This window comes from Lynx canadensis, chromosome C1 (genome assembly GCF_007474595.2).
Source record: "Lynx canadensis isolate LIC74 chromosome C1, mLynCan4.pri.v2, whole genome shotgun sequence".
Classification (NCBI taxonomy): domain Eukaryota; kingdom Metazoa; phylum Chordata; class Mammalia; order Carnivora; family Felidae; genus Lynx; species Lynx canadensis.
This window is the reverse complement of record NC_044310.1, coordinates 165,074,353-165,100,043: the sequence shown is the minus strand read 5'-3', so window position 1 is coordinate 165,100,043 and position 25,691 is coordinate 165,074,353. Positions and strand designations below refer to the sequence as shown.

Sequence of the window (25,691 nt, the reverse complement as noted above, 5' to 3'; positions counted from 1 at the left end):
TCACACTGCATAGCATTCCTCCCCAAAAGTATACACTGGGTATATTTAGCCTTTGAAAAATAACATTCTCTCCATAAAGACAAAGGTTATAAAGTAATTGCTAAATTGGGAACATTTTCTTGGTTTAAGCATTAAGTCACAGCGTCAACTAGCATCCACATGGGAAAGAAGCCATGAGCAACATGTCTCAAACAGTTCAGGTAAACAGACCTACTATAAAATGATAACATAAACCAATTTTTCAGAAAAAACATATCATAATTACAAGAATGTTTGCTTTCAAAGGGATGGCACAAATATTTAGAATATAAATATCTTAAATTTAAAACAACACATTTACATAATATTAAAATTCAAAAGGCATAATACCTACCACCAATTGGTATGATACAAAGGTTATATTTGCACGCTAGATTCACAATCTTAACTACATCATCATGACATGCTGTTGAGAAAAGGGAAATAAATTAATCACAGGGACATGAGTAAACGCTAGGTAACCCTGCAAAATGAGGGTCTATTAAGTTCTTTAGTGTCTTTTTCATCATTTATGTACTCTTTAACACATTAAGTGGCTACATTAAAACAAAATGTTTATTATTTATCTTTTTAACTTCTTGTTTTGAAATGATTTCATACTTACAAAAAAATTGCAAATAAGGTACAAAAAATTTCCTTCACCCAGCAGCCACAAATATTAATATCTTACATAACTATAGTTCAATTAACAAAACCAAGCAATTTACACTTACACGATACTATTAACTAATTTACAGACCTTATTCAAATTTTGCCAATTGTTTCACTAATGCCCCCTTTTCTGGAACTGCCAATCACACGCTGCATTTAGCTGCCACGTCTCCTTACTCTTCTTTAATCTAAGACAGTTCCTTGGTCTATTTTTGATTCTCATGACCTTGACACTTTTGAAAAGCACGGGTCAGTTATTTCATAGAATCTCTCTCAATTTGGGTTTCTATGTCTCCTCATGGTTAAATTCAGGTACACAGTTAGGCAGGAATTCCACAGAAGTGATGCTGTGCCTTTCTTAAGAGCTACATCTAGAGGCACATGATACAGACAGGTCTCATTTCTGGTAATGTTAACTTTCATCATTTGGTTATAAAGAAATCTGCCAGGTTTCTCTACTATAAGAATGCTTTAATTAGTAAGTATCTTGTAGGGAGACACTTCATCTATATAAATATTTCTCATCATACTTTCACCCACTTATTTTTGCATTCACTGATGGTGTTTCATTCTATTTTTAAACAAATTTTAAAATACTATACATAATATACCACATATATTCCTTTCTATTGTACACAACTGGCAGAGTACTCTTTATCAGAGTGTAAGCTATACAAGTAACAAATACCTGACAGCAGGCGACTTTAAATACAAAGCATAAGATGCTAAACCTCAATTTGGCTAGCAAGAGGGCATTAAGCCAGGGAGCTGGCATGGCAAAGAAACTATCTGAGAAAGATTAATCTCCTGATAACATGGAATGGCAAGGAAGAGAAAAAGACTTGAGGCAAGGAAATTATGCAAAAATCAGGTATTATTTGCTAAGGGATTGAAAGGGAAATTTAAGGATGTAAAATATACAAATGAATATCCATTTATGAAAGTAAAAATACTGGTCTATAAAAGTTATCATTTCTCAGGTTTGTTTAAAGCTAGGAATATGTCACTTGTATCATTCCAAATTTTAATGAAGATTCACTTTCAAGCTTTCAGATTAAATTTATAAAACTTACTATTTGTGGTAAAAAAATGTATTAAATGGAATCCTAGTTTATTAATAACTAATAAAATACCCAAACATGACTATCAAAAACCTTTAACAAGGCAAAACTGCTTCTAGGATTGTCAACTAATCAAAAGGTTTCTTTGACCACGTTATCTGACATGGCACTCCTTCATCCCACTGCTCACCTAGATTCTTGAGGTATGAAACATGATGATAAAGGGAATATTTTAGAAAAACTAACCTCTCAAGAATATATATAGGGTGACCTGGAAGAACAAGAAACTCAAGATATGAGAGAGAACATTATAGACTGCTGCGAAAATTCAGCTATGCATTGATAAGGGCCTGGTTTGAAAACTAACATGAAAAAAAAAAAAAAAATAGAAGGACAAGGTTGGTAGGGACTGCCATACAGAACGGATTTTATAGAACAAAGAAACTTTTGTACAACAACTAACTCTGCATGTTTCCTAAATCTGGATTTTTAGAAATATCTGTATTTTCTAAAGTAAGACCTACATTTTCATTATGGTAAATCCTCAGTACTTTAATATTCAGACACATGAAGAACATACCTAGAAAGCACACTCCAAGTTCTACTTAAGATTTATCAAAAGATTGTCTATTAAGGTTTCCTATGATAAACAAAAATTGATAAATTTTGCTTTCATTTTTTTCCAGTAAAAAAATGGAATAAATCTTGCCCAAATCTTGGTAATGAAGTAGCCTAAAGCTACTAAAAGAACACTAGAAGAACATACCCCACAGGTATCAACAAAGTAATTTAATCTCAGCTACACAGGCTCTTGCATTTTCCCCCTACATATGTCACCTCCCTCCTACCTCCATATTAAAGTATGCTTTTTTTTCCCCTCAGATATTCCCTGTGAAGTAGAGGGATCACAACTAAAAACAGATGAGACAATATTTTGAAAAATAAAATACTCCCTATACTCCTTTATGGAGTTTGAAGAGGAAAAAAGATCAGATCACTGGAACTTTTGTAAAAGGTAATTATGGACAGTAAGGTACAAATATACCAATTCTACCTTAAATTTTCTACTAAAAGAGATGGGTACAAAAATCATATATATAAATATACTGCCTAATCATCAGCAAGAGCAAAATAACAACACAAAGCTCATCCTTCTTCTATCTCAAGCCAAAATCAGGAATGAAATTAATGTTTCAGAATTTAACTGTTTATATCAAAGACAATGGGTATCTTAAACAACTTGTTTCACCATTTGAAGACAATGCTTGTTAGCCCATGAAGTGATATCAACAAATTACTTACTAGTTTATAGTAATCAATAATTAAGAGTTTCTTTATATCTGAATATTTATCATTGATCAATATTAATTTCATTAAGCTTTCAAACCAAAAATACATTTTTCTACCTACCTTCCAATATGATATTTATGTTTAAAATGAAGACTTAATTAGCAACAAAAGAATCAATCATTAAAACCAATAGTTCAGGATGATCAGATCAAGAATTACACAACTTTTGGTACACTAAAAATACAGTTACCTATACTTTTTACAACTCCTATGTTTACAAGTATGTATTTCCAAAACTAAATTTATTTAAGATTTCACAATACTAAATTAATGATGCAAAGGAAAAAAAGAAACTTACTTGGCCATAAAACTATATCAGGAATTCGCTGAAACATTCCTTCCCTGAGCAAAAATATCTCATGAAGACAATGACCTGTTTTGTATTTAAAAAAGAACATGTTAAAAACATCTTAATTTATAAGAAATTTTAAAATTAAAAACACTGCTTATATAAAGTTGCTTACCATGAGCTCTAAATACTCGATCATCTGCTTCTTGTGAATATGAAATATTAGTTTCTTTAAGGTCATGAAGAAAATCTTCATTTACAATAGAAGGAGGTGTATCACTAGGATTTAAGGATGCCTAGAAAATAAAATTGGTTTCTTTGACTTATTTCTAGAAAAATAACTTTTGAATACCTGATTAGAGACAGTGACCATAAAATGTAACTGAGACAAAAGCATGGAAAAGTAACAAATAACCCATACAGATACGAACTCTGTGACAATAACAAATTACAAATGGTCTGGTTAATCATACTCTGTATAAGTAATAGATGCCTTATGTTTCCTCTTTCACATCTTTGGCCCACCTTCTCATTATTTTTGAAGATTGCAATCAAGAACAAAGAAGATGGCAAAGTCTCAAATCTTCCATTTTAGATCAAGGAAACTGGGGAAAAGCTACTTAACTTTTGCATCATCTACATTTTCACCTGCAGATAAAATTTACCATTTCTTAGATTTCAATTACCATTTTAAAATGATCAACAAGAAACCTCGTCTATTTTTATAGAACTGCTTTAAAACTCACAACATAATTATAATTTGATACTTAGTTTCAACTAACAGGTAACCTGAAAAATAAATCTTCAACTTTAAAGCTATGTGACACTGGGCAAATCACCCAACTTCTCTGAGCCTTGGCTTCTTCATCTGTTAAGTGAGATTATCACCACTAAACTTATACAGCTACCATAAGGAATTAGAAAGGTCAAAAGATGGTAATTTTTGTGAAAAGCACCAAATACCATGCCTACCACAGAGAAAAGGCTGGCCAAATAAAATCTGCTATTAAAAAAAGCTATGATACAGTATCTGGAAAAAAGAAAATATAAGAATATGTAAAAGAGGCACCTGGGTGGCTCAGATGGTTAAGCAGCTGATTCCTGATTTCGGCTCAGGTCATGGTCTCGCAGTTCCTGAGATCAAGCCCCACCTCGATCTGTGCTGTCAGTGCAGAGCCTGCTTGGGATTCTCTCTCTCCCTCTCTCTCTGCCCCTCTCCTGCTATCTCTCTCTCTCTCTCTCCCTCCCAAAATAAACATTTGATAATAATATTTTATAATATTTAAAAGATGTGTAAAAAATACATATTTACGTAGTGTTAGTATCTTAGTAAAGAGTCTGTATTTAATATCCAATTATATAAGAAATATTTATTGAGTGTGTGCTATATACTAGGCACTATTCTAGGCCTTGGGGATATAGCAGTGAGATAATCAGGGAAAAAAATCCTTGGCCTCATGGAATTTACATTACAGTGAGAGGAAATGACCAGAGAACCCCAACAAAAGATACACTGTTATGATTTTATTAAGTTATTAAAAATTGAAAAGGGCTCAAAATCAGAAAAAAGTACATGGAAAACTGGTAAAATTTCTGAAAATGGTATACATATTACATCAATGGAAAAAAAGATAATTATAAACAGCCAAAAGAAAGAACTGAGGAAATAAAAAAGAAATCTTGTAAGAAAAGTTGAAAGAATTTGGTTTCGGAGGGGTAGGAATTAACTGTTCACATAATTTCTTTAGTAGAATGACATGTAACGGTGGATTTATAAATAAAGCAAACAAGTACTCACTAAATACCTATAGCCCTCAACAGCGTGTTGGATACAGCAGAGAATATAGCATAGAGGCACCTGGGTGGCTCAGTCGGTTAAGTGTCTTACTCTTGATTTCGGCTCAGGTCACAATCTCACAGCTGTGAGATTGAGCCCAACATTAGGCTCTGTGCTGACAGCACAGAGCCTGCTTGGGATTCTCTTTCCCTCTCTCCCCTCCCCATTCACACACATGCACACTCTCTCTCAAAATAAATAAAACAAACTTAAAAAAAAAAAAGAATACAGTGTAAGCCATAGTCCCTGCACTTATAGAACTTAAACCCAATTTAGAGGGACATGCAGAATACCATGCCATAGAAATAATAACAACAATAAATAATGAAAATCATAATAATATAGAGAAATGCTACTTCATTAGTTTGATATGAATACAGTTTAAAGTTTTTTAACCTCAACTACAGAAAAATGAAACTACATGAATAAACCAAAGTTCTCTATCACTCATACCTTAATCAAATTTTTACTTTTTTGTAAGTCTTCTAAAATTCTGAATGTTTTGATATTAAAAGTAACATTACATTTTTATTTCAAATTATCCTATATTAATCCTGGATTACTGTCAGTTTATTAAATATCCTAAAAATGATAGCAACTTATCCTTTTGTAGCAGTCCTCTCACAGAATGCATTCATTTGCACTTCACTACCACCCTAAGAGACATAGAACAGACAGTTATTATTCTCACTTCTCAAATTAAGGTAACTGAGCCTCAGAGAACAAAAAAAGTTTTGCCAGGCAACTCTCAGATAAATTCTGAGATTAGGATCTATATCTGTGATGCTGAAAAGCCATCTCTAGAAAACCTAGCAAGGCCGATTAAACCAGTAAACTTCTTAACAAAAAAATTACAACAAATGCATTAAAGCAATTATAACAAATTACAAAGATAACTCTAACTGATTTAGGATTAAACACATGCACGTGCACACACACAGAGACACAACACAGAGTTAAGTATGCTACTAATCATTCTTATTTCTTACTTTAGAGGTAGTTTTATGCTCCAGGCTTACTCCAAGGGTATTTTGGATCCAGTCTCTAAAAGTTGGTAAAGTCATGCCACTAAGAGGGTACCTAAGATTACAAAGAAAATAAAACATTGGAGTAAGGTATCTTCATTTAAATTTAAATCTTAACATTGGCTTCTAGTAATGGTCAAGTAGTTCCTACCAAAATGACCCTCCCACATACAACTATAAACTCTGGACAAAAAAAAACAAAAACAAAACCCAACTCTGAAGGCAGTACAGACAGACAAAAACAGGCAATAGGGGATAAAGGGGTGTGATACATTTAGAAAAGTATACCTTCCAGATCTTTTTTATTTTTAAAACAAGTTTTAGCCTGAGGGACAGCCCCCGCTGGTGCCATAACAGGAAACAAAAATACAGAAAACCTCTAGTCTTCCTGCCTTGAAGAACCAGAAGGCAGTGTTTGCAGTGAACACAACAGCTGGGAAGAGTATAGAGAAATCACAGGGAAGGAGAGAGTCAGAGAGTGATGTATGCATGAACTTTCTCCAGATGTCTGACTGACGTATGGAGCAGACTCGAGGCAGTCCAACTAAGTTTAAAAGAACCCAGCTGCTCACCACCACAAAAGGGAAGAAATGGGAATCTGAGGAACAGTCAAGTTAATTACTTGATGTTAAAAAAATAAAGCCTCTTCGGAAGAATATAACGGAATACAGAGTTTCTACAACATACCATTAACAATGTCCAAGATGTATTCCAAAGTCACTACACAAAAGACAAACAAAAAAGTATGATCCATAATCAAGAAAAAGGGCAATTAATAGGGACTGACTCTAAGACGATCTAAGATACTGGAACTAGCACACAAGCATTTTAAAACAGCTATAACTATGTTAAAGGGCAAAAGGGAAACGATGTTCCCAGTGAGTAAAAGAAAAAATCTCAGCAGAGAAACAGAAACTATAAAAAGAACAAAATAGAAATTCTATAATTAAAACTCTTAAAAATTCATTGGAGGAACACAAGAGCAGATTGGAGATGTCAGTGAACTTACAGACAGAGCAATAAAACATATACAATCTGAAGAGCAAAGAAAAAGATTGAAAAAATAAACAGAGCTTCAAGGACCTATGGAACAACAGCAAAAGACTAACATACATAAAACATAACATATACATAACATACATATAGAGTCCTAAGCAAAAAAAAAAAAAAGAGAAAGGAAATAAACAGTATTTGAAGAAATTAATGGCAGAAAGTTTCCAAATTTGATGAAAGACATAAATTTACAAATTCAAGAAGGCCAGAGAACACTGAGAAGATAAATGCCAAGAAACACACTACACACATCATGGTCAAATTCCAATATAAAGAGAGAGAAAGAGAAGGAGGATAAAAATGTTAAAAGCATCTAGAGAAAAATGACACATTACATACAGTGTAATAACAATAAAAATTATGACCGGCTTCTCATCAAAAACAGTGAAATCCTGGAAATAATAAACAGCTGTAAGGAGGGGTTCCTGGGTGGCTCAGTAGGTTAAGCATCCGACTTTAGCTCAGGTCATGATTTCACGGTCTGTGAGTTCAAGCCCCGCGTCGGGCTCTGTGCTGACAGCTTGGAGCCTGGAGCCTGCTTCGGATTCTGTGTCTCCCTCTCTGACCCTCCCCCATTCATGCTCTGTCTCTCTCTGTCTCAAAAATAAACATTAAAAAAATTTTTTTTTGAAGAAAGAATAAAATAAAATAAATAAAATAAAATAAAATAAAATAAAATAAAATAAAATGAAATTCTCAAATCAGTCTTTCTTTTTCTATTATTACTTTTTGTTTCTTTCCAAGATTTCATTTGAATTCAAGCTAGTTAACATATTGCATAATATTGGTTTCAGGAGTAGAATTTAGTGATTCATCACTTACATATAACACCCAGTGCTCATCACAGGCACCCTCCTTAATGCCCATTACCCATTTAGCCCACCCCCTACCCACCTCCCCTCCAGCAACCCTCAGTTTGTTCTCTATAGTTAATAGTCTTATGGTTTGCCCCCTCTATGATGTTTTTATTATTTCTTTTTTAAGAGAGAGAGCACACAAGCAGGGGTAGGGGCAGAGGAAGAGAGAGAATCCCAAGCAGCCTCCATGGTCAGCATCAAGCCTGACATGGAGCTCCATCCCACAACCCAAGGATCATGACCTAAGATGAATGAAAAGCTGGACACTCAACCTACTGACCCTCCAGGTACTCCCTTCTCTGTTTTTATCTCATTTTATTTTTCCTTCCCTTCCTCTATATTCATCTGTTTTTTAAAATATCAAATAGGAGTGAAATCATATGATATTTATCTTTCTCTGACTTATTTTGCTTAGTATAATACACTCTAGTTCCATCCACATTGTCGCAAACAGCAAGACTTCATTCTTTTTGATGGCTGAGTAATATTCCATCATATGTATGTATATGTGTATATACATATATACACACACCACATCTTTATCCATTCATCAATCAATAGATATTTGGGCTGTTTCCATAATTTGGCTGTTGTTGATAGTGCTGTTATAGACATTGGGGTGCATGTGCCCCCTTCCAATCAGTATTTTTGTATCCTTTGGATAAATACCTAGTAGTACAATTGCTGGGTCGTAGGGCAGTTCAATCTTTAACGTTCTGAGGAATCTCCACACTGTTTTCCAGAGTAGCTGTACAAGTTTGCATTCCCACCAACAGTGTAAGAGGGGTTCAAATAGTCTTTACATAAACATTAACAAAACAAAAATGACAGTGGAAAGGAGAAAAAATACATAAGGAACACATATGCTTTAACTAGTTAAGTTTCTTTTCATGCTAAAAAAAATCACAAGTGCTAAAAATCAAACTGAACGGGTATGTTTGAAGTACTATAATATGTTTTCATAAATCTAAAGAAATTGGAATGGAAGAAAGTATAAGACTCATAGCTAAAACAACTAAAGATAGTCATTCAGCATATAAAATTTTCTTCATTTCAGCTGAGGTAACAGTACAAATTCTGGAAAGCTGGTTATAACAGATATGCCACCGCTATGTGTTAGTTATGTTCCCCAAAAAGACCAGTTTGGAACTATTAGGTTTTAATGCTGGATCTTTATATGTTAAATGTACAATTAATTTGAGTCCCTGTAAAAGTTATTAGAACCTTGATTTTCATGACAGAATCAGACCTTTGTGAATCCCTTAATTAACAAATAACATTACCCATAAAATAAAAAGGTGACCACCTTCAAGATACTTGAATTAACAGATAGAGTTGGTGTTACTGTTTTGTGTAAAATTTAAAACTACATTCTACCACTAAGATAAACACAATATACTTCTACATCTGAATGCACAGTATTTCAGACTTTGAAGAAGTATCTTGCACAGAATATTCTATTTAAGATTTTGCTCCATTAACTACAAGTCCAGCACAAAACATACAAGAGATCCGTGTCAGAATGTAAATTTTTCAATTGTACTTTTTCTTGCATCTAATGCCCCAGGATTTGAAAAACAGTAAAAGAAACCTGACTTCATAATCATAAACCTAGCATACTGCCAAGGGTTCCAAAAATCTCACAAAAGATCATGAAGTAAAAATTAAAACTTTGAAATCAAAGAAGTAAATTGACTGAAAAGAAACATTATAAGAAAAGTTAAAGGAATCAGCAGTATCTAACTGAAGAAACAGCTATGGAACAACTTGATTATTACAGTAAAATAGTTTAGATATATATCCAGAATTATAAAAAGCATATAACACTCATATAAGACTGTACTGAGCACTGTAGGACACACAGAATTAATAGTATAACTTCAGTTCTTAAGAAACTTACAATCTAGTTTAGTTAAAGCTACAAAGACACTTAATTGATAGGATGAATATATAGGCACAAAATAGGAAAATTTTGCCAGAAATGTGATAAGAGGAAAGCCAGGTGCCTGTACCAATTATTGAAACAGGTGACTCTTAAATGGATCTTTACTCATGGTTGAAGATTAGTTTGAAAACTTTACGAAATGGTTCTTGTTGGGGCACGTGGGTGGCTCGGTTGGTTAAACACCCAACTTCAAGTCAGGTCATGATCTCACAGCTTGTGAGTTCAAACCCTGCGTTGGGCTCCGTGCTGACAGCTCAGAGCCTGAAAGCTGCTTCAGATTCTGTCTCCCTCTCTCTCTGCCCCTCCTCTGCTCATGCTCTCTCTCTCTCTCTCTCTCTCTCTCTGTTTCAAAAATAAACATTAAAAATAAAATAAAAAAAAAAAGAAATAGTTCTTGTTGTAAAATATAAGGTGAGATCAACTCACCACCTTTCCTCAGGACAGAACTGACCTATATTGTAGAAGATATAGAACCAGGGGAAGCTTTTAAGACCAAAGAAATCACTGTGTGGAAAGAAAATTCTGTGAACATAAATATCCAAGAATGAAGTGCACATCAAGATTTACTGTGACTAAAGACAAAGTCCTCTCACTCTGCGGCAGTGCACAGAGGCAGCAAAATATTAGTACACACAACTATCTATCCCAGAGTAAGTTCCACAATTGCTAAGCAATTTAGAAGTCTTTTATAATCAGATAAAACTTTAATACCACTGAAAATATAAAGTACAACAAACCCAAACAAAGTCTCTCCATCTAAACACTAACTTGTGCTTTGTAAGCACCAATTAATGTATAATACCTTTAAAGTCCAAGAAAAATGACACTTTTCAAAAATTTTAGTTTGTAGAAAGCTACAGCATTAGCTCTGAAGTATTGCCTTCTGCTGATTAAACCCATAAGGACTTTTTTTTTTTAATATATGAAATTTATTGTCAAACTGGTTTCCATACAACACCCAGTGCTCATCCCAAAAGGTGCCCTCCTCAATACCCATCTCCCACCCTCCCCTCCCTCCCACCCCCCATCAACCCTCAGTTTGTTCTCAGTTTTTAACAGTCTCTTATGCTTTGGCTCTCTCCCACTCTAACCTCTTTTTTTTTTTTTTCCTTCCCCTCCCCCATGGGTTTCTGTTAAGTTTCTCAGGATCCACATAAGAGTGAAACCATATGGTATCTGTCTTTCTCTGTATGGCTTATTTCACTTAGCATCACACTCTCCAGTTCCATCCACGTTGCTACAAAAGGCCATATTTCATTTTTTCTCATTGCCACGTAGTATTCCATTGTGTATATAAACCACAATTTCTTTATCCATTCATCAGTTGATGGACATTTAGGCTCTTTCCATAATTTGGCTATTGTTGAGAGTGCTGCTATAAACATTGGGGTACAAGTGCCCCTATGCATCAGTACTCCTGTATCCCTTGGATAAATTCCTAGCAGTGCTATTGCTGGGTCATAGGGTAGGTCTATTTTTAATTTTCTGAGGAACCTCCACACTGCTTTCCAGAGCGGCTGCACCAATTTGCATTCCCACACTCAATTCATGTATATCTAGAAGGAGTAAGAATAGCAAGATTATAAATCTAAGGATTTAGGGGTGCCTGGGTGGCTCAGTCAGTTAAGCCTCAGACTCTTGATTTTGGCTCAGGTCATGACCTTATGGTTAGTGAGTTCGAGCCCCGCATGGGGTTCTGTGCTAACAGCGCAAAGCCTGCTTGGGATTTCCTCTCTCTCCCTCTCTCTCTGACCCCCCTGCCACATAAATAAATAAACTTAAAAAAAAAAAAAAAAACAACTAAGGATTTATAAACTGACAAATTACAAATATGTTCAAAAGATAAGACTGTGTTCAGGAAAAAACTTCTGATATTTCCCAAAGATCTAGAACAGCTTATAATAATTGCTTCTTTGGCTGGGTTTGAAATGTCAATGTTGCCCTCCCCAAACTACATACAATCAACCACATTTGCTTATAAAAATTTATTTGGATCAGAAATAATGGAAATGGAATCCCCATAAATTTTCATTAAAACTCACTCTTGGTTTCTGGCACCTAAGAATTCTTTTTCCCCAGCTCTGTTTTATTTCATTCTTGGGTATTTTATTCGTGTTTTCTATGCAGTTATAGAGAGCAAAGATTTGTTCAGTTCAAATCAGTATTTTCTTATAACTCATCCTTTCTAATCACAAATTCCATTTTCTTTTTGAAGAATATCACAACCTTCTTTTTTTTTTTTTTTCAACGTTTATTTATTTTTGGGACAGAGAGAGACAGAGCATGAACGGGGGAGGGGCAGAGAGAGAGGGAGACACAGAATCGGAAACAGGCTCCAGGCTCTGAGCCATCAGCCCAGAGCCTGACGCGGGGCTTGAACTCACGGATCGCGAGATCGTGACCTGGCTGAAGTCGGACGCTTAACCGACTGCGCCACCCAGGCGCCCCTATCACAACCTTCTTTTGCTTATGCCCTGTGCCTTCCACTAGAACAACAGCAATTTTTGTCACAGGGTAATTTTTTACAAGATGACTAGCTTTACTGTGCTACTGTATAGGGGTAGAGAAGGCTACCATAAAGTGCTCCCAGAGTTTGGAGAGAAAACAAGATCAATACAATGAATGAGTATGGTTATCTGCAGAAGCACAATACAACAGAAACGGCACAAGAATGAAGCTTAAAAACATTTGGGTATCACTCACAACTTTCCACTGAGCAGGTGACCTCACGTAAGCTATTTAACCTCTCTCACCCTCAATCCCCTAATTATTTTTAAGAAAATATGACTATCCATCTTAGGGTTATTTTAAGATAATTCAGTAGCCAATCAATTAAGAAATAGCTATTATTATCTTTAAGAATGTTTGTAAATGTTTTCTGATACAAATCAGAGAAATCTACTAATTCAACCATTATCCCCAGGAAACTAGACTAGGTTAACAGAAAGCTATGATCCAATTCAATCCAGTTTATTATCCTCTGTGGTAATGGTACTTCTGGCAGCACTAAAATGGGAACTGAATATTATTTAGTTATTGGCTTTAGTTATTAAATAGTTTATGTAGTACGTATTTAATCCTAGAGCATTTAAATTCCATTTCTGTATTTGGAGAGCTACCCTCTGGATGAGTCGTAGTGAGGAGCAAAGGCTACCTTTCACTAAAGCAAATGTACCTAATATCTACTTTACTGGTCTCCCTTCTAGGCTCTGCCAGTTGGATGCACCCCATTCTATTCCCCTTTCTTCCACTGGACCCAACTCAGGAGTTAATACAAAGAAATGAGGCCTTTAAGGAACTCATTCTGGTTAGAATGGCAGCAGCAGCAATCTTCCAAAGTCTCAAGCCAAACATATAAAATTCTCCGGTTCTATTACAACCTGGATAAAAATCTCTCTTAAGACCACTGAATCTCCTTTGCTCTTAATCTATGCTCTCTGAACAACATCTGAATTACAAATTTTGTATTCTATATATCTTAAAATCAGAAAGGGCATTAACAAGTGCTCTATACACTGAAAAAGGAATAATCTAACCATGAATAAATACATTGGGGTTCTAATGTTTTCAATGAGTGTACCATGAGTGTGGCACATGTCAGACCTCTAAAACCTGATCCTCTCTGTGAAAACTGACAAATCAAGTGTCAGAACACCAGAAATAAGAACCAGATTCTGAACCCATGGCACTACTAAAATGTAATTACTTGAGATATTTTCTGTGACTAATCATTCATTTCAAACACATACGCTTCCAACACAAACCACTAAATAGCCTACAGTACCCTACAGAAGTAAGTGTCTAATGCTTTCAACAGCACTGTGCATAAGGGACTATTTGCCCCCTCCCATAAAATAAAGATGCTATTCTCTCAAGATCCAAAGAAAGGAAGAAATGAGGACAGTATCTGAAAGGAGAGGAAGTTGATTTTCTAAGTTCAGAAGATTTCTTTTCTCCTCAGAAGATTTGGCAAAACCAGCTTCTACACTGATAAGTTTCTGTATTAGACATTATTCTATTTAAAACGTGGGACGTTCAACATTTAGAACACTCGTAAATTTAATTTTAACCAGAAATTCCTCCTACCCGAATTACACAATTTCTTAACTAAGCCTCCACCAATATGCTTCCCAGTCAAACTTAAAGATGGGAATGAGAATATGTGTAATATTTATTTTTCCTATTAGAAAGCAAGTGTCAAATGTACATTTCACACCTTCATTACAATTAGTTCCTAATTACTACTCCCGAGGTTTTGCTCAGTTACAAAGTATGTTCAAGTCAGAAAACTGGAATGATTATGTTGCAAAGAAAAAGAATTTCTCCAAAGGAATAAAACATTTCTCATTAGTATTTCAATATATTGACATACCATGTAAGTTTTAAGAATATTAACCTACTCATATTAATCCCCAATAGATTTTAAGTCAAAACACAATCCTGGAACAGATTAAAAAAAAATCTGATCCTATTTTTTACCTACTCTCAATTTTTAATTTATAGAGCCAGCATTCAAATCTTACGTGTTTATACTCACTGTCCTTCCAAAACGATTTCAACAGACAAACCCAAAATACCAGCTTTGGCAGGATTGGTTGTTAAAATCAACTAAGAACTTACTTTACAATTCTGTCTGCATCTGGAACAGTAACAATACAAATATTCTTTAGAATTCTTATCAACACATTCCCAAAAACATTTCAGAAATGTGAAAGTTATCACACAAATGATTGTTCTTTCTTCACCACTTCTTCCCTAATGTGTCTCAGAAAATTAATTTTAAAAATACTATTTATACTCACAAAGACCTAAAATTGTTCACCATCCATAATAACCCACACCCAAAAGTAAATTCCCAGTCTTTTTAAAAAAATTTTTTAAGTTTACTTATTTTGACAGAGACAGAGACAGTGCAAGTGGGGGAGGGGCAGAGAGAGAGAGGGAGAGAGAGAATCCCAACCAGAGCTTGACATAAGGCTTGAACTCACAAAACCACGAGATCATGACCTGAGCTGAAACCAAGAGTCAGACACTTAACTGACTGAGCCATCCAGGTGCCCCTAAATTCCCAGTCTTAAACTGGGAGTTACTTTGAACAAGTCAGTGGCATGGAAATTGGGTGGTAGGATGATTATAGTCATTTTTGGGATCCTGATTCAAACTACCTACCTATAAAATGGCATTTTTTTAGATACCAGGGGAAATGTGGACTGGATAATCAGATATTATAAAATTGTCTTATTTTGGGAAATATGATAATCATATTATTATGATTAGCTAACATTAGATCCTTACACTTTCAAAGGAGACATATGTAAATATTTAGAAGTGACACAACGGAATTTACTACCAAAAAAAGAAGGAGCAATTATGTCAAAATGTTGATAGCTTTATTTACTTTTTATTTTTTTAATGTTTATTTATTTTTGAGAAAGAGACAGAGTGCAAGCAAGGGAGGGACAGAGAGAGGGAGACACAGAATCTGAAGCAGGCTCCAGGCTCTCAGCCATCAGCACAGAGCCCAATGTGCGGCTCAAACCCACAAATCATGAGATCATGACCTGAGCCGAAATCGGATGGTGTACCAACCGAGCCACCCAGGCACCCCAAAATGTTGATAACTTTAAATCGAGGGAGGAGTCATTATATTATCCTATGTATGTTATTTAACATGACATACATTTGTTATTTATGTTTAAAATTTTTTATAGAAAGAAAGAGGAAAAAAAGGAAAAGAATAAACCAACCAGTTACCTTTTCCCAGTCAACTCAACTTGGCCTTTCTTATTGAAGAAGAACTTGGAATCATTATATCCCCATCCATTCCATTTCATAACTTCTTGCCTAATAATAAAAAAAATACATAAATTAGACTACATTAAATATCTCAAAACTGAATAGTATATCATTGATATTAACTTTCACAATCATTTAAAAGACCTGATCCCACTAACAGTATATCAGTTTAAATAGAATGAATATGCATCAAAATGTCCATGTATTAATTAATATTTCAAATACAGAATCACTCTGATGAACAGCACCTGCTTCACAAAGGGCAACAACTAAATTTAATGAATTCAAAGGAAAAAGAAGGAACAAGGGAGAAAAATATAATTAGAGTACAAATATGCTTCATGTTGTACATGTTATTAGTTTACATAATAGAACAGTCTAAAAAATTCTGCAATTAAAATAAAACTCACTTGAATAGGAAACAAATTTTTGCACATATTAGAAAAATCACAATTATTAATCTTCTATGATGAAAAGATCAATTTACAGAATAAGTTCACTAGTAATGGCACTACTAGTAGTAGACACTTAATAAAGTATATAAAAAAATCTGAGATGTGTTTACAAACATTCTAAATCCTTCAATTTCCATGTAACCACCAATCTCTACCTTGACCTACATATTAATGTAACAGTTAATGACTATACTAGTTTTTAGTATTCCAAAACAATATGGTATTTTGAATTTCATTGTCTTAAAAAGCATTTTCATCCAAATCAATAATTGATTCAACTCTGAACATTACATAAGATCTGGACCTGTGCAGAACACAATAAGCAACCACACTGAAGTACTGAAGTACTCTGTCAGCATTTATTATTAATGCTGTGTTTTAGCATGGTGCCCTAGTATATCTGGGCAGTTATTTCAAAACTGATAACAAATCTTATTGCAAATTCAATTATGCAGTCTATGATGAAGAAAAGAAAACTCTTCTCTACACAGAAATTATTTGCTGCATTAAAATTTCAAAATAGGGGTGCCTGGGTGGTGGCTCAGTCAGTTAAGCGTCTGACTTCAGCTCAGGCCATGATCTCACGGTTCGTGGGTTTGAGTTCCACGTCGGGCTCTGTGCTGACAGCTCAGAGCCTGGAGCTCAGATTTTGCTTCAGATTTTGTGTCTCCCTCTCTCTCTGCCCTTCCCTCACTCGCACTGTCTTTTTCTCTCTCTCAAAAATAAACATAAAATAAATAAATAAATAAATAAATAAACATTAAAAATTTTTTTTAATTAAAAAAAATAAAATTTCAAACTACATCACAAGAAAAAACCTGTAAATATGTGTGGTGATGGATGTTAACCAGACTTACTGTGGTGATAATTTCACAATATATACAGATTTTGAGTCATTATGTGGTATACCTGAAATTAATTACATGTCAATTATATCTCAGGTTTTTTTTAATGTCAAAATAACAAAGATTTACTCATTAGAAAGCATTTTAATTCTCTATAATTCCCAAGGAAGAAGAAAATGACAACTGACAAGCAAATTTTTTATTACAATCATAATTCTTCATCCAATTCAAAGGCTTTTCAAACAAGTAGAACACCAACATAACAAAACTGAACCAAGTAAAGGTCATACATAAGATTAAGAAAATTAGAGACCAGGCATAATCTCGTTAAAACTAAAGTTGCTATCAATAAAAACTATAGTCCCTATATAAAAACAAACTATTCAAAAATATCTCAAGAGTATCAATCCAGAGACTGGATTTGTAGATGAGCCTGTTATGAACTGTTGCCCAATATTTTCTTCTAATTTCACATTCCTCATTGTAGAGGGAGGTTATGGAAGAAAGCTTTGGAAAAATCTCTACAGAAAAACCTCATGGCTAATATCACCACTAACATACCCATTTTCTTAAGATTACATTTTCTAAAAACTGAATAAGATATCATCTGCTTTACTTTTTTCATAATTCTCTTCACTTTTATGAAATATAATTCACTTAATATTTTATTATATTTCCATAATAATTTACATGAAGATGATATATATGTACATTTTAATTAACATCTTTAATGTTTTTTTGTAATTTTTGTAAACATTTATTTATTATTGAGAGACAGAGAGACACAGAGCGTGAGCAAGGGAGGGGTAGAGAGAGGGGGAGAACAGAATCTGAAGTAGGCTCCAGGCTCTGAGCTGTCAGCACAGAGCCCAACGCGGGGCTCGAACTCACAAACTGCGAGATCATGACCTGAGCCGAAGTCAGCGGCCTAACCAACTGAGCCACCCAGGCACCCAAGTAATATCTTTAATGTTTTATAATATGTGCATAAATTTTCACTTCTGAAATGCATTTTAATACTGAATTTAAACATTTGTCATGAAGGCTGTATTCTATAAAACAACAGTTTGGTGTTACACAAAATAAATGCAAAAATACCAATATAGTTCTTTTGCTTTGGTATTACAATCAGTAGGCACTGGGAAATTATTCCAGTACAGATGTTAAATTTGGCATGTTTACATAACTTAACAATGAGAATCCTTTGCCTTAAAATTATGTGTAGAATTTTAAACAATTATTCCCATATGGCCTCAAAGTAAAAAGCAAAACCTGACTACATGTGTTCACTCTTGGCACTGCACAAGAAAAATGAATCAAGGGAAGCAGGAAATATCTGCTGCTGTGCACTCAAAAATGAAAAGATTTACATTCTGAAGAATCACTGGCCTTAAATTTTCAGTTGGGTAATATCCTAAAGAATTCCCAAGTTTTCAACTATAGGCTAAAGCTACTTTTTTCTCTCTTTTCGTCTCAATTAGAAAATTCTGCCCATGATATGGGCTTACCATATTTATAACAACATTTAGAGCCATCCCAGAAGTTGAAATGTAAGCATTTGGAATCCATTTGTACCCCCCACACTCCCAAAACAGTGTTATGTTGCTTAAAATAGTATATATTTAAAATCTAGGTTACCCCAAAATCAATCTTCTGATATCTTCAAGTACCCCATGTGTTAAATAAAAAAGTAGGTGAATTTCCCGGGCTTCTGGTTTTAAACTTTTGTACACAGGTATCCCTTCAAATTACTAATATATTCTATGACCATTAAACACAACTATGTGATTACATTAAACTTTCAAAATAACTTCTTATACAGAAAATATAATGAGTAACTTGAAGGGCATTATAGCATTAACATTTTTAAAAAGTTAAAAGTAAAACCTCACACAATCACAGAATTCTAAAACTAAAAAAAAAGATCCTGAGAAATCACCTAGTTCAATTGCTCATTTTTCAAATGAAGAAACTTGTGCCCAGAGAAGCTCTCATGATTACACAGCTAAGCTAGTTGTAAGCAACAGAAAGTGAACCCCCAGTCTTGTGACTCTTCCTCTTTAGAAAGGTAATGTCTTAAACCGACCAAATCATGCCCTCAAGTAACCAAAATGATTTAAAGGAACCCTTTTTCATTGACATCAATATTTTTCAAAGCACTATTACATGTTATTATTATAGCCATTCTTCTGCACTTGACCTTAAGGGAAACATTTGAAAATCAAGGACTATGGTGACGTCAGGAACCCCAGTGCCCTCACTTCCTTTATGTATAGTATATGAATTCTGGCATTCAGAATAATGATCCCAAAACCATGGCAAGCACTAAAATGAGGAATGATCAAAGAAATATCAACATTCCATAAGATTCAAATAAAAAGATTCAATTTTCTACTGACCCCAAACATCAATTAACCAGACTGATCCCTCAGACTTTCCAATTCTTAGAGCTAACTTTACACTAAATTTAAGGTCTTCAAAATATAAGACCCTTCCTCCTGCCAAGAAAAAAGATAAGTCCGTTTGATTTTGTTACACGAAAAAAAATAAAACAAATGTTTTACCCATTTACATATCTGACCACAGTACCAAATGGTGAAGAAGCACTTTGTTTTAGCTGGCATAACAAAAGAAAATGGAGACATAATGTAGCATCATGTATACACAAGGTGGCAGTATTCTCCCATGATATATATATTATTTCCCAGTGCTGTGGTTTGCACAATTTTTAACTGAAGTATTTAGATTTAGCACTATTATTATGAAAACCAGAGATCTTTTCTTAAATTGGGAGATGTTCACTTTTAAGTCTCTATATACACATAGATTACTACTCCTCTAATACTAATAAATTTCAAGCATCCTGATATAAATGCATGGTTTCTACCACTGCTATTTCTAATTATACTTTTCACTAGAAAAAAAGGAAAAGGAAAACATGCTTTAACCTAATTTTATTTTGGCTCAGCAGTAAAAAACTCAGTTAAGTGATAACTAAAAAAAAAGAATTTTTTCCATATAATTCCAATAATCAAAATTCTAATAAAAGATACTTCATTACTTAGTTCTGATGAAAATCAAATTTTTATCTATCATTTCTAATTCAAACAATGAGAAAAAGGTACTATGATCTCAGAGCTTTTAGAAAATAAAAACTGAAGTATGAAACTTAAGCCTCAATGCTGGATTTCTAACAAACCATGCTCAGCATCAGATAAATTCAAATTAATCCCATATGTAGTACAAAATGTAGAAGTTAAAAATTAAAAAAACTTTCAGGATTTTTTTGTCCTAATTAAAAATCCTTACTATCAGGTTGTGTGCTTAATTACCTTAGGACCAAGATAACCTAAAGGAAATCATGAAAGTGAAGTAAATAAAGAGTTGAGATACCAAGAACTGATCAACAAATATATCCTTAAAAAGATCTTTTACAAAAATATCCCTATAAATGAAATAATAATCCTAACTTCTTTTATTAAAAAAAAAATGAAGCTAAGTTACCATTAGAAATATAAAGGCCTAATGAGGGAGAAAAACTATGGAACACTAATTCTAAATTTAATTTAAAATGTACATGTTTTAAAATAAATTTAAATATCATGTCTATTCTATAATTCCTACAAAATTATTTCTAAAAATTCAATAGCAAAACTATGTAAAACCATTTACAATACTTACTGCCTCAATCTAACAGTGCAACTAATTCTCTTTTGTTAATCTAAGTAACTTAGTTATTAGTATAATAATTTATGTATACTATAAGAGAAAGCCCCTTTACAAAAAAGAATAAAAAAAAATTTTTTTTAAAAGACATAGAAGGGCCACCTGGGCGGCTCAGATGATTAACCTTTGATTTTGTCTCAGATCATGCTCTCAAGGGTTCGTGAGTTCAAGCCCCACATTGGGCTCTGGACTTAGAATGTAGAGCCTGCTTGGGCTTCTCTTTCTCTTTCTCTCTCTCTCTCTCTCTCTCTCTCTCTCTCTCTCTCTCTCTTTCTCCCCCGCCCCCTGTCTCTCACAGAATAAACTTAAAAAAATTTTTAAAAGGTATGGATAAATTATCGTCACTTAACACTGCTACAAATCTCATGACTCCAAGACTATTAAAACATTTGACTTAGAAAATAGATGTCATCAGGCTTCGATAGCTTGATACAATCAAACATCTGAATCACAGAATACTTCCTTTTGCCCTGATATAAAACTCACCAACCAACTCTTCTGATTATATTTTATTTTCTACCAAGAAAAAGTGGCCAACTGAACCAAATAAACCAAATAAATTACCAGGTTTGATAATTTTGCTTTTTCACCATGAATTAGTCTATTGGCATTCTAATTAACTTTGGTCACTAATGAAGATAGTTTACACAAGACAGACCACCTGAATATGATTGACTCTGGTACCCTGACAAGATTAGGCTTCTGGACAGTTCAACAAGATAATATCCCTTACCTCTAGACAGTATACCTTCTCCTTGCAAAACATGGACATGATTCTGTGACACTTTAAACTTCAACATGAATTTCAATATTCCTTCCACATCCTCATTATAAGTTTTAAATCTCTAGTGGCCATAATAAAAATTTGGTCCTTGCACGTGATAAATTATTAATCAACTTTCTAATTTCTTCCAATGTGATAGTGTAAAATGGACTAAATATAAGATTTATGAGAGAGAACATTGTTAGCAAGAACATGGAGAAGGAAACCCAAATGCATTACTGATAAACTACTCCATGGATCAATCGTGTGCTAAGTTTTCATAGGTAATGCCATTTCTATGACCCAGCTATACAACTCCTGGGTTTATACTCAGGAGGAATTCACAGACAGTTCCATAAGGGAATAGCTTTGATATATTCTCTGGAGCATTATTTGTAAGAGTAGCTAGAGGCATCACTAAAGGAATGGATAAGTGTTAAGTAAATTCTGTGAAAGAATATGCAGCAACCAAAAGCAATAAGGAAGATAGAGACATACACAGAAACATAGAAAGGTTAAACAGCAGAGAACACAAAAGGAGAAAACAGGTAAAAGATCTACAACATACTATTTTTTTTTAGTTCATGGCATTTGTCTATGAACAAAAGAGGCCTCTCTTTTCTTTTCCTCCATCTCTGATTTCTAATCCTATCTGCCCCCTTCCAAGGGCATCCATAAATGTTCTCGAGTATATGTGTATGTGTTTTGTAAAATATGCAGTGTTACTTTGTGTATGTATTTTTAATTTGATTAAATAGTGTTATGCTACTTTATTAGCATTTTATTAATAGTATTATACTATTTGCAAATACCATGGACTAAAAAGGTATGATTACCGCAACTCTGTATCTGAAGCAAATATGTTGCTCAGCCCTTGAATCTCAGTGCAGTTTCTCTTCAAGAAAATAATTCTTTCTTTCACATATACATAGATATTCCATGATGGTTTATTATAAAACCCACTGTTGGATTTCTTAGCAATCCCCACAATTTTTTTTTAAATAATAGAATTCCATTCAGAATGAATCAGCTTCAAATATTCAGCAAACCAAATATGTATTTAACTTGCTACAGTCAACTCTTTAGAGTTCACAAAAAAGTGGTACTTCTCAGAAGAAACTTTTCAAAACCTGAATTCAAGGGTCAAAAATTGTGTCCCCAAGGTTGAAATCCTATTACATTTGCTATGAATCAATGAATGGAAGAAAAAGGAATGTATAAGTATGGGGGAGAGGGGCAGGAACCTTATAGACAGAGGCATAAAGAAGCAGGGAAAGAAGGGAGGTCTGGGGCAAATAAGGCAAAGCCAGTCTTACACCTTGACAGAATAATCTGGCACTCACTACTCACTGAGGCTCCTGGGATGACTTCCCTTACGCCCCAATCTTTCTTCATACACACCAAATTCTAACTGGAAATTCATTATCGTTTGAAAAATCTCTTTAAAAAAGAAATTCCAAGTATTTCATGCTAGGGCAGGCATGTTATATAAGCACATACTCCCAAAAGCCTGGTACCTGCCATTCCGAAGGCCTAGAAAGACACAACTATCCTTTTACCTTCATGTCTTAGTCTATGTAACAAGTACAAAAGTACTAATTAGTATCTGGGAGTTGTCTTGGCAAAAGACAAAGAACAAGGATGTACACTTCCCTTGACCACGTGAGCTCCATGATCTATACTTTAAATTATTCCCTCTACTGTCCGCTTGTAATCTAATCAATATGGCGATTTAGCAGAGAATTCCAGACTGTCTACCACCAGCTGGAAAATGCCAATTCACTTTTATTGTTTTCCTCCCTGTTTGCTAGTAATTGAAATAGGAATTGTATCACAAGCATGTTGAATTGACCAATCTGTAAGTGACCAAAGACCATTTCTGGTACAGTCTTCCATTTCTGCAAACAACAAAGAAACATGACTGTCTCCAAAAGTCTGTATGCCATTTTTCAACAGAAACCAAGCTTCTGAGTTCCCTTTTCCAGCTGTCTTCCTGGGTACAACCCAATAATCTTGACAAGACTCTAAAAAAGCCAAGACTAAAATCCATATCTGCTTGATATAGAGTATTCTTGTAACAAATGTTTTCTGTTTTTTGACTTAATACAATAGTAAGCAGCAGCCCCTTCTACTTTAAATGAACAGGTTGTTGGAGTTTTCACCTTTGCTTCTGAAAAAGCCACAGGAAAAAAATGAACCCCACAAAGTTCGGAGGGGAAAAAATATATATATATTAAAACCAAGGCCCAATCACAATTACAACTGAAATTCCCAATCGTCTTGGGAGTATAAACATCACCTTGGGAATTCATGTTAAAAGCAGAGTCCTGGATGTCACTCTAGACCTAGCCAATGATTAGAATCTTTGAGAGTGAGGCCTTAGAATCTAAACCTTTTAAACAAGCCCAGCCAGAAAATTGTGGGGCAGGTCATCCACAGACTCTAACTGTGTAAGCACTGCCTTGAGGCACGAGGTAAAGTTGACAGCAGAAGCCTCATCTGTTGAATAGCCACAAAGAGATACAAAGCATTAATGTAAATGGTTTATAAAGTTGCTCTCACCCAAACTCTATGAAAATCAGAAGGGACTGGAACTGCAGGGAAAGGGCGATAACTTTAAATTCACTGCACTATAGGACAGGATGGACCAGTGTGGAGTTCTGTGACAAAACAAGGCAGCAAGAGGGCAAAGTGAGAAATGTGGAAGACGGGAAAGAGCGTAACAGGAAATGGAGATTTGTTTTCCATGAGAGCAGAGGTAGACAGGTGCGTACCCAATTTTACAAAGGATTATCCAATAAGGGCGAATGAAGGCTATATAGAAATAATACTTTCTGATCCAAAATGTAGAAAGTCAATCTGTTATGGAAATGTTCCTAGTTTATACATGTTAAAAGGGTAACAAAACTAAAAAGGCGATGGTTTATCGAATAATTTATCTCTAGCACAATTATGTTTATTCAAATTTCAATACATGTGTTCACCAACGCCACACATCAAGTAGAACTGAAGAAGGCGTGCAAATGCCAAGTGGCACAATGATGACTATTGTGTACAAGATACTGACAATCAGCGCACCCTGCAGTACAAGCAATTGCTAATTCTCTTCATTCTTTGCATTCTTCCTTTTCTGCCTAACACATAAGGTGGTATTAATTAGAAACCTGTTCTCAATATTAAAATGTCATGGCTGTCATTGAGGACCTCCAACTTCTTATGCTTTCACCTTCAGACACTATTTCAGCACTGGATTTTCCTTATGCTTTCTATACAGTATACTGCAATAGAATATACTGTATAATACTATAAAGCTAAGGATTTTACAATCATTACTTCCTTTTCACATCAATGTTTGTGAGATTGATGATGTAGGTGTTATTATTCCTATTTAAAACATACAAAAGCTTAGAAAAACAGTAGCTTGTCCAAACAGTACATGACACAACTAGGATTTAAATCTTGTTCTTCTGGCTCCAACACTCCTTAACTACTAAGCTATGATTTTAATACACTTGCTGATTGCCACACGTGGAGTAAGAAGTATTACAAGAACTCAGAGAATATAGTGTTCATCTCTAGCTGAGAGAAGAAGGCTTCATTCTAGTTGCTTTGGAAGATGACAGAAATTCAATAATCAAGCAGAGGCAAAAAAAGCACAAGGACTTTCCCATGCTAATAGCCCAAATTGGCTGAAGCATAGAACATATGCAAGAAAGTCATGGAGAACAGCAGAGATGTCAAATTATAGGGATTAAGCCTTATTTCATCAAAACAGTATTTTCTATGTACCATGCCGTCACCAAAAGTAAAAAATCTAACAGTATCTGCTTTAAAGTTGTGCTGCTCTCCAGTGTGGATGAAATTCTAATTCTTTAACATAGCATACAATGTCCTTTACAATCTGGCTCCAAACTACATTTTCACCTTCCTTAACAACTACTCTTCCAGCCACACTAAAAGTTATCACAATTCCTTATACACACCATGACCTTTTATGTC

The 25,691-nt window shown here is 34.4% G+C and overlaps 1 protein-coding gene across 2 annotated transcripts in view; it reads right to left on the bottom strand.

Annotated features, from left to right (window-relative positions):
• The window catches only part of AGPS (alkylglycerone phosphate synthase), a 143,915-nt gene that overhangs the window by 93,745 nt on the left and 24,479 nt on the right, over window positions 1-25,691 (bottom strand). For both annotated transcript variants that reach the window (XM_030325400.2, XM_030325401.1), the window contains exons 2-6: window positions 15,862-15,951; window positions 6,217-6,307; window positions 3,566-3,686; window positions 3,400-3,474; window positions 374-445 (exon numbers count right to left, since the gene is read on the bottom strand). In XM_030325400.2, coding sequence (XP_030181260.1) covers window positions 374-445; window positions 3,400-3,474; window positions 3,566-3,686; window positions 6,217-6,307; window positions 15,862-15,951 — 449 coding nt within the window. The remainder of the gene's footprint in view (window positions 1-373; window positions 446-3,399; window positions 3,475-3,565; window positions 3,687-6,216; window positions 6,308-15,861; window positions 15,952-25,691) is intronic.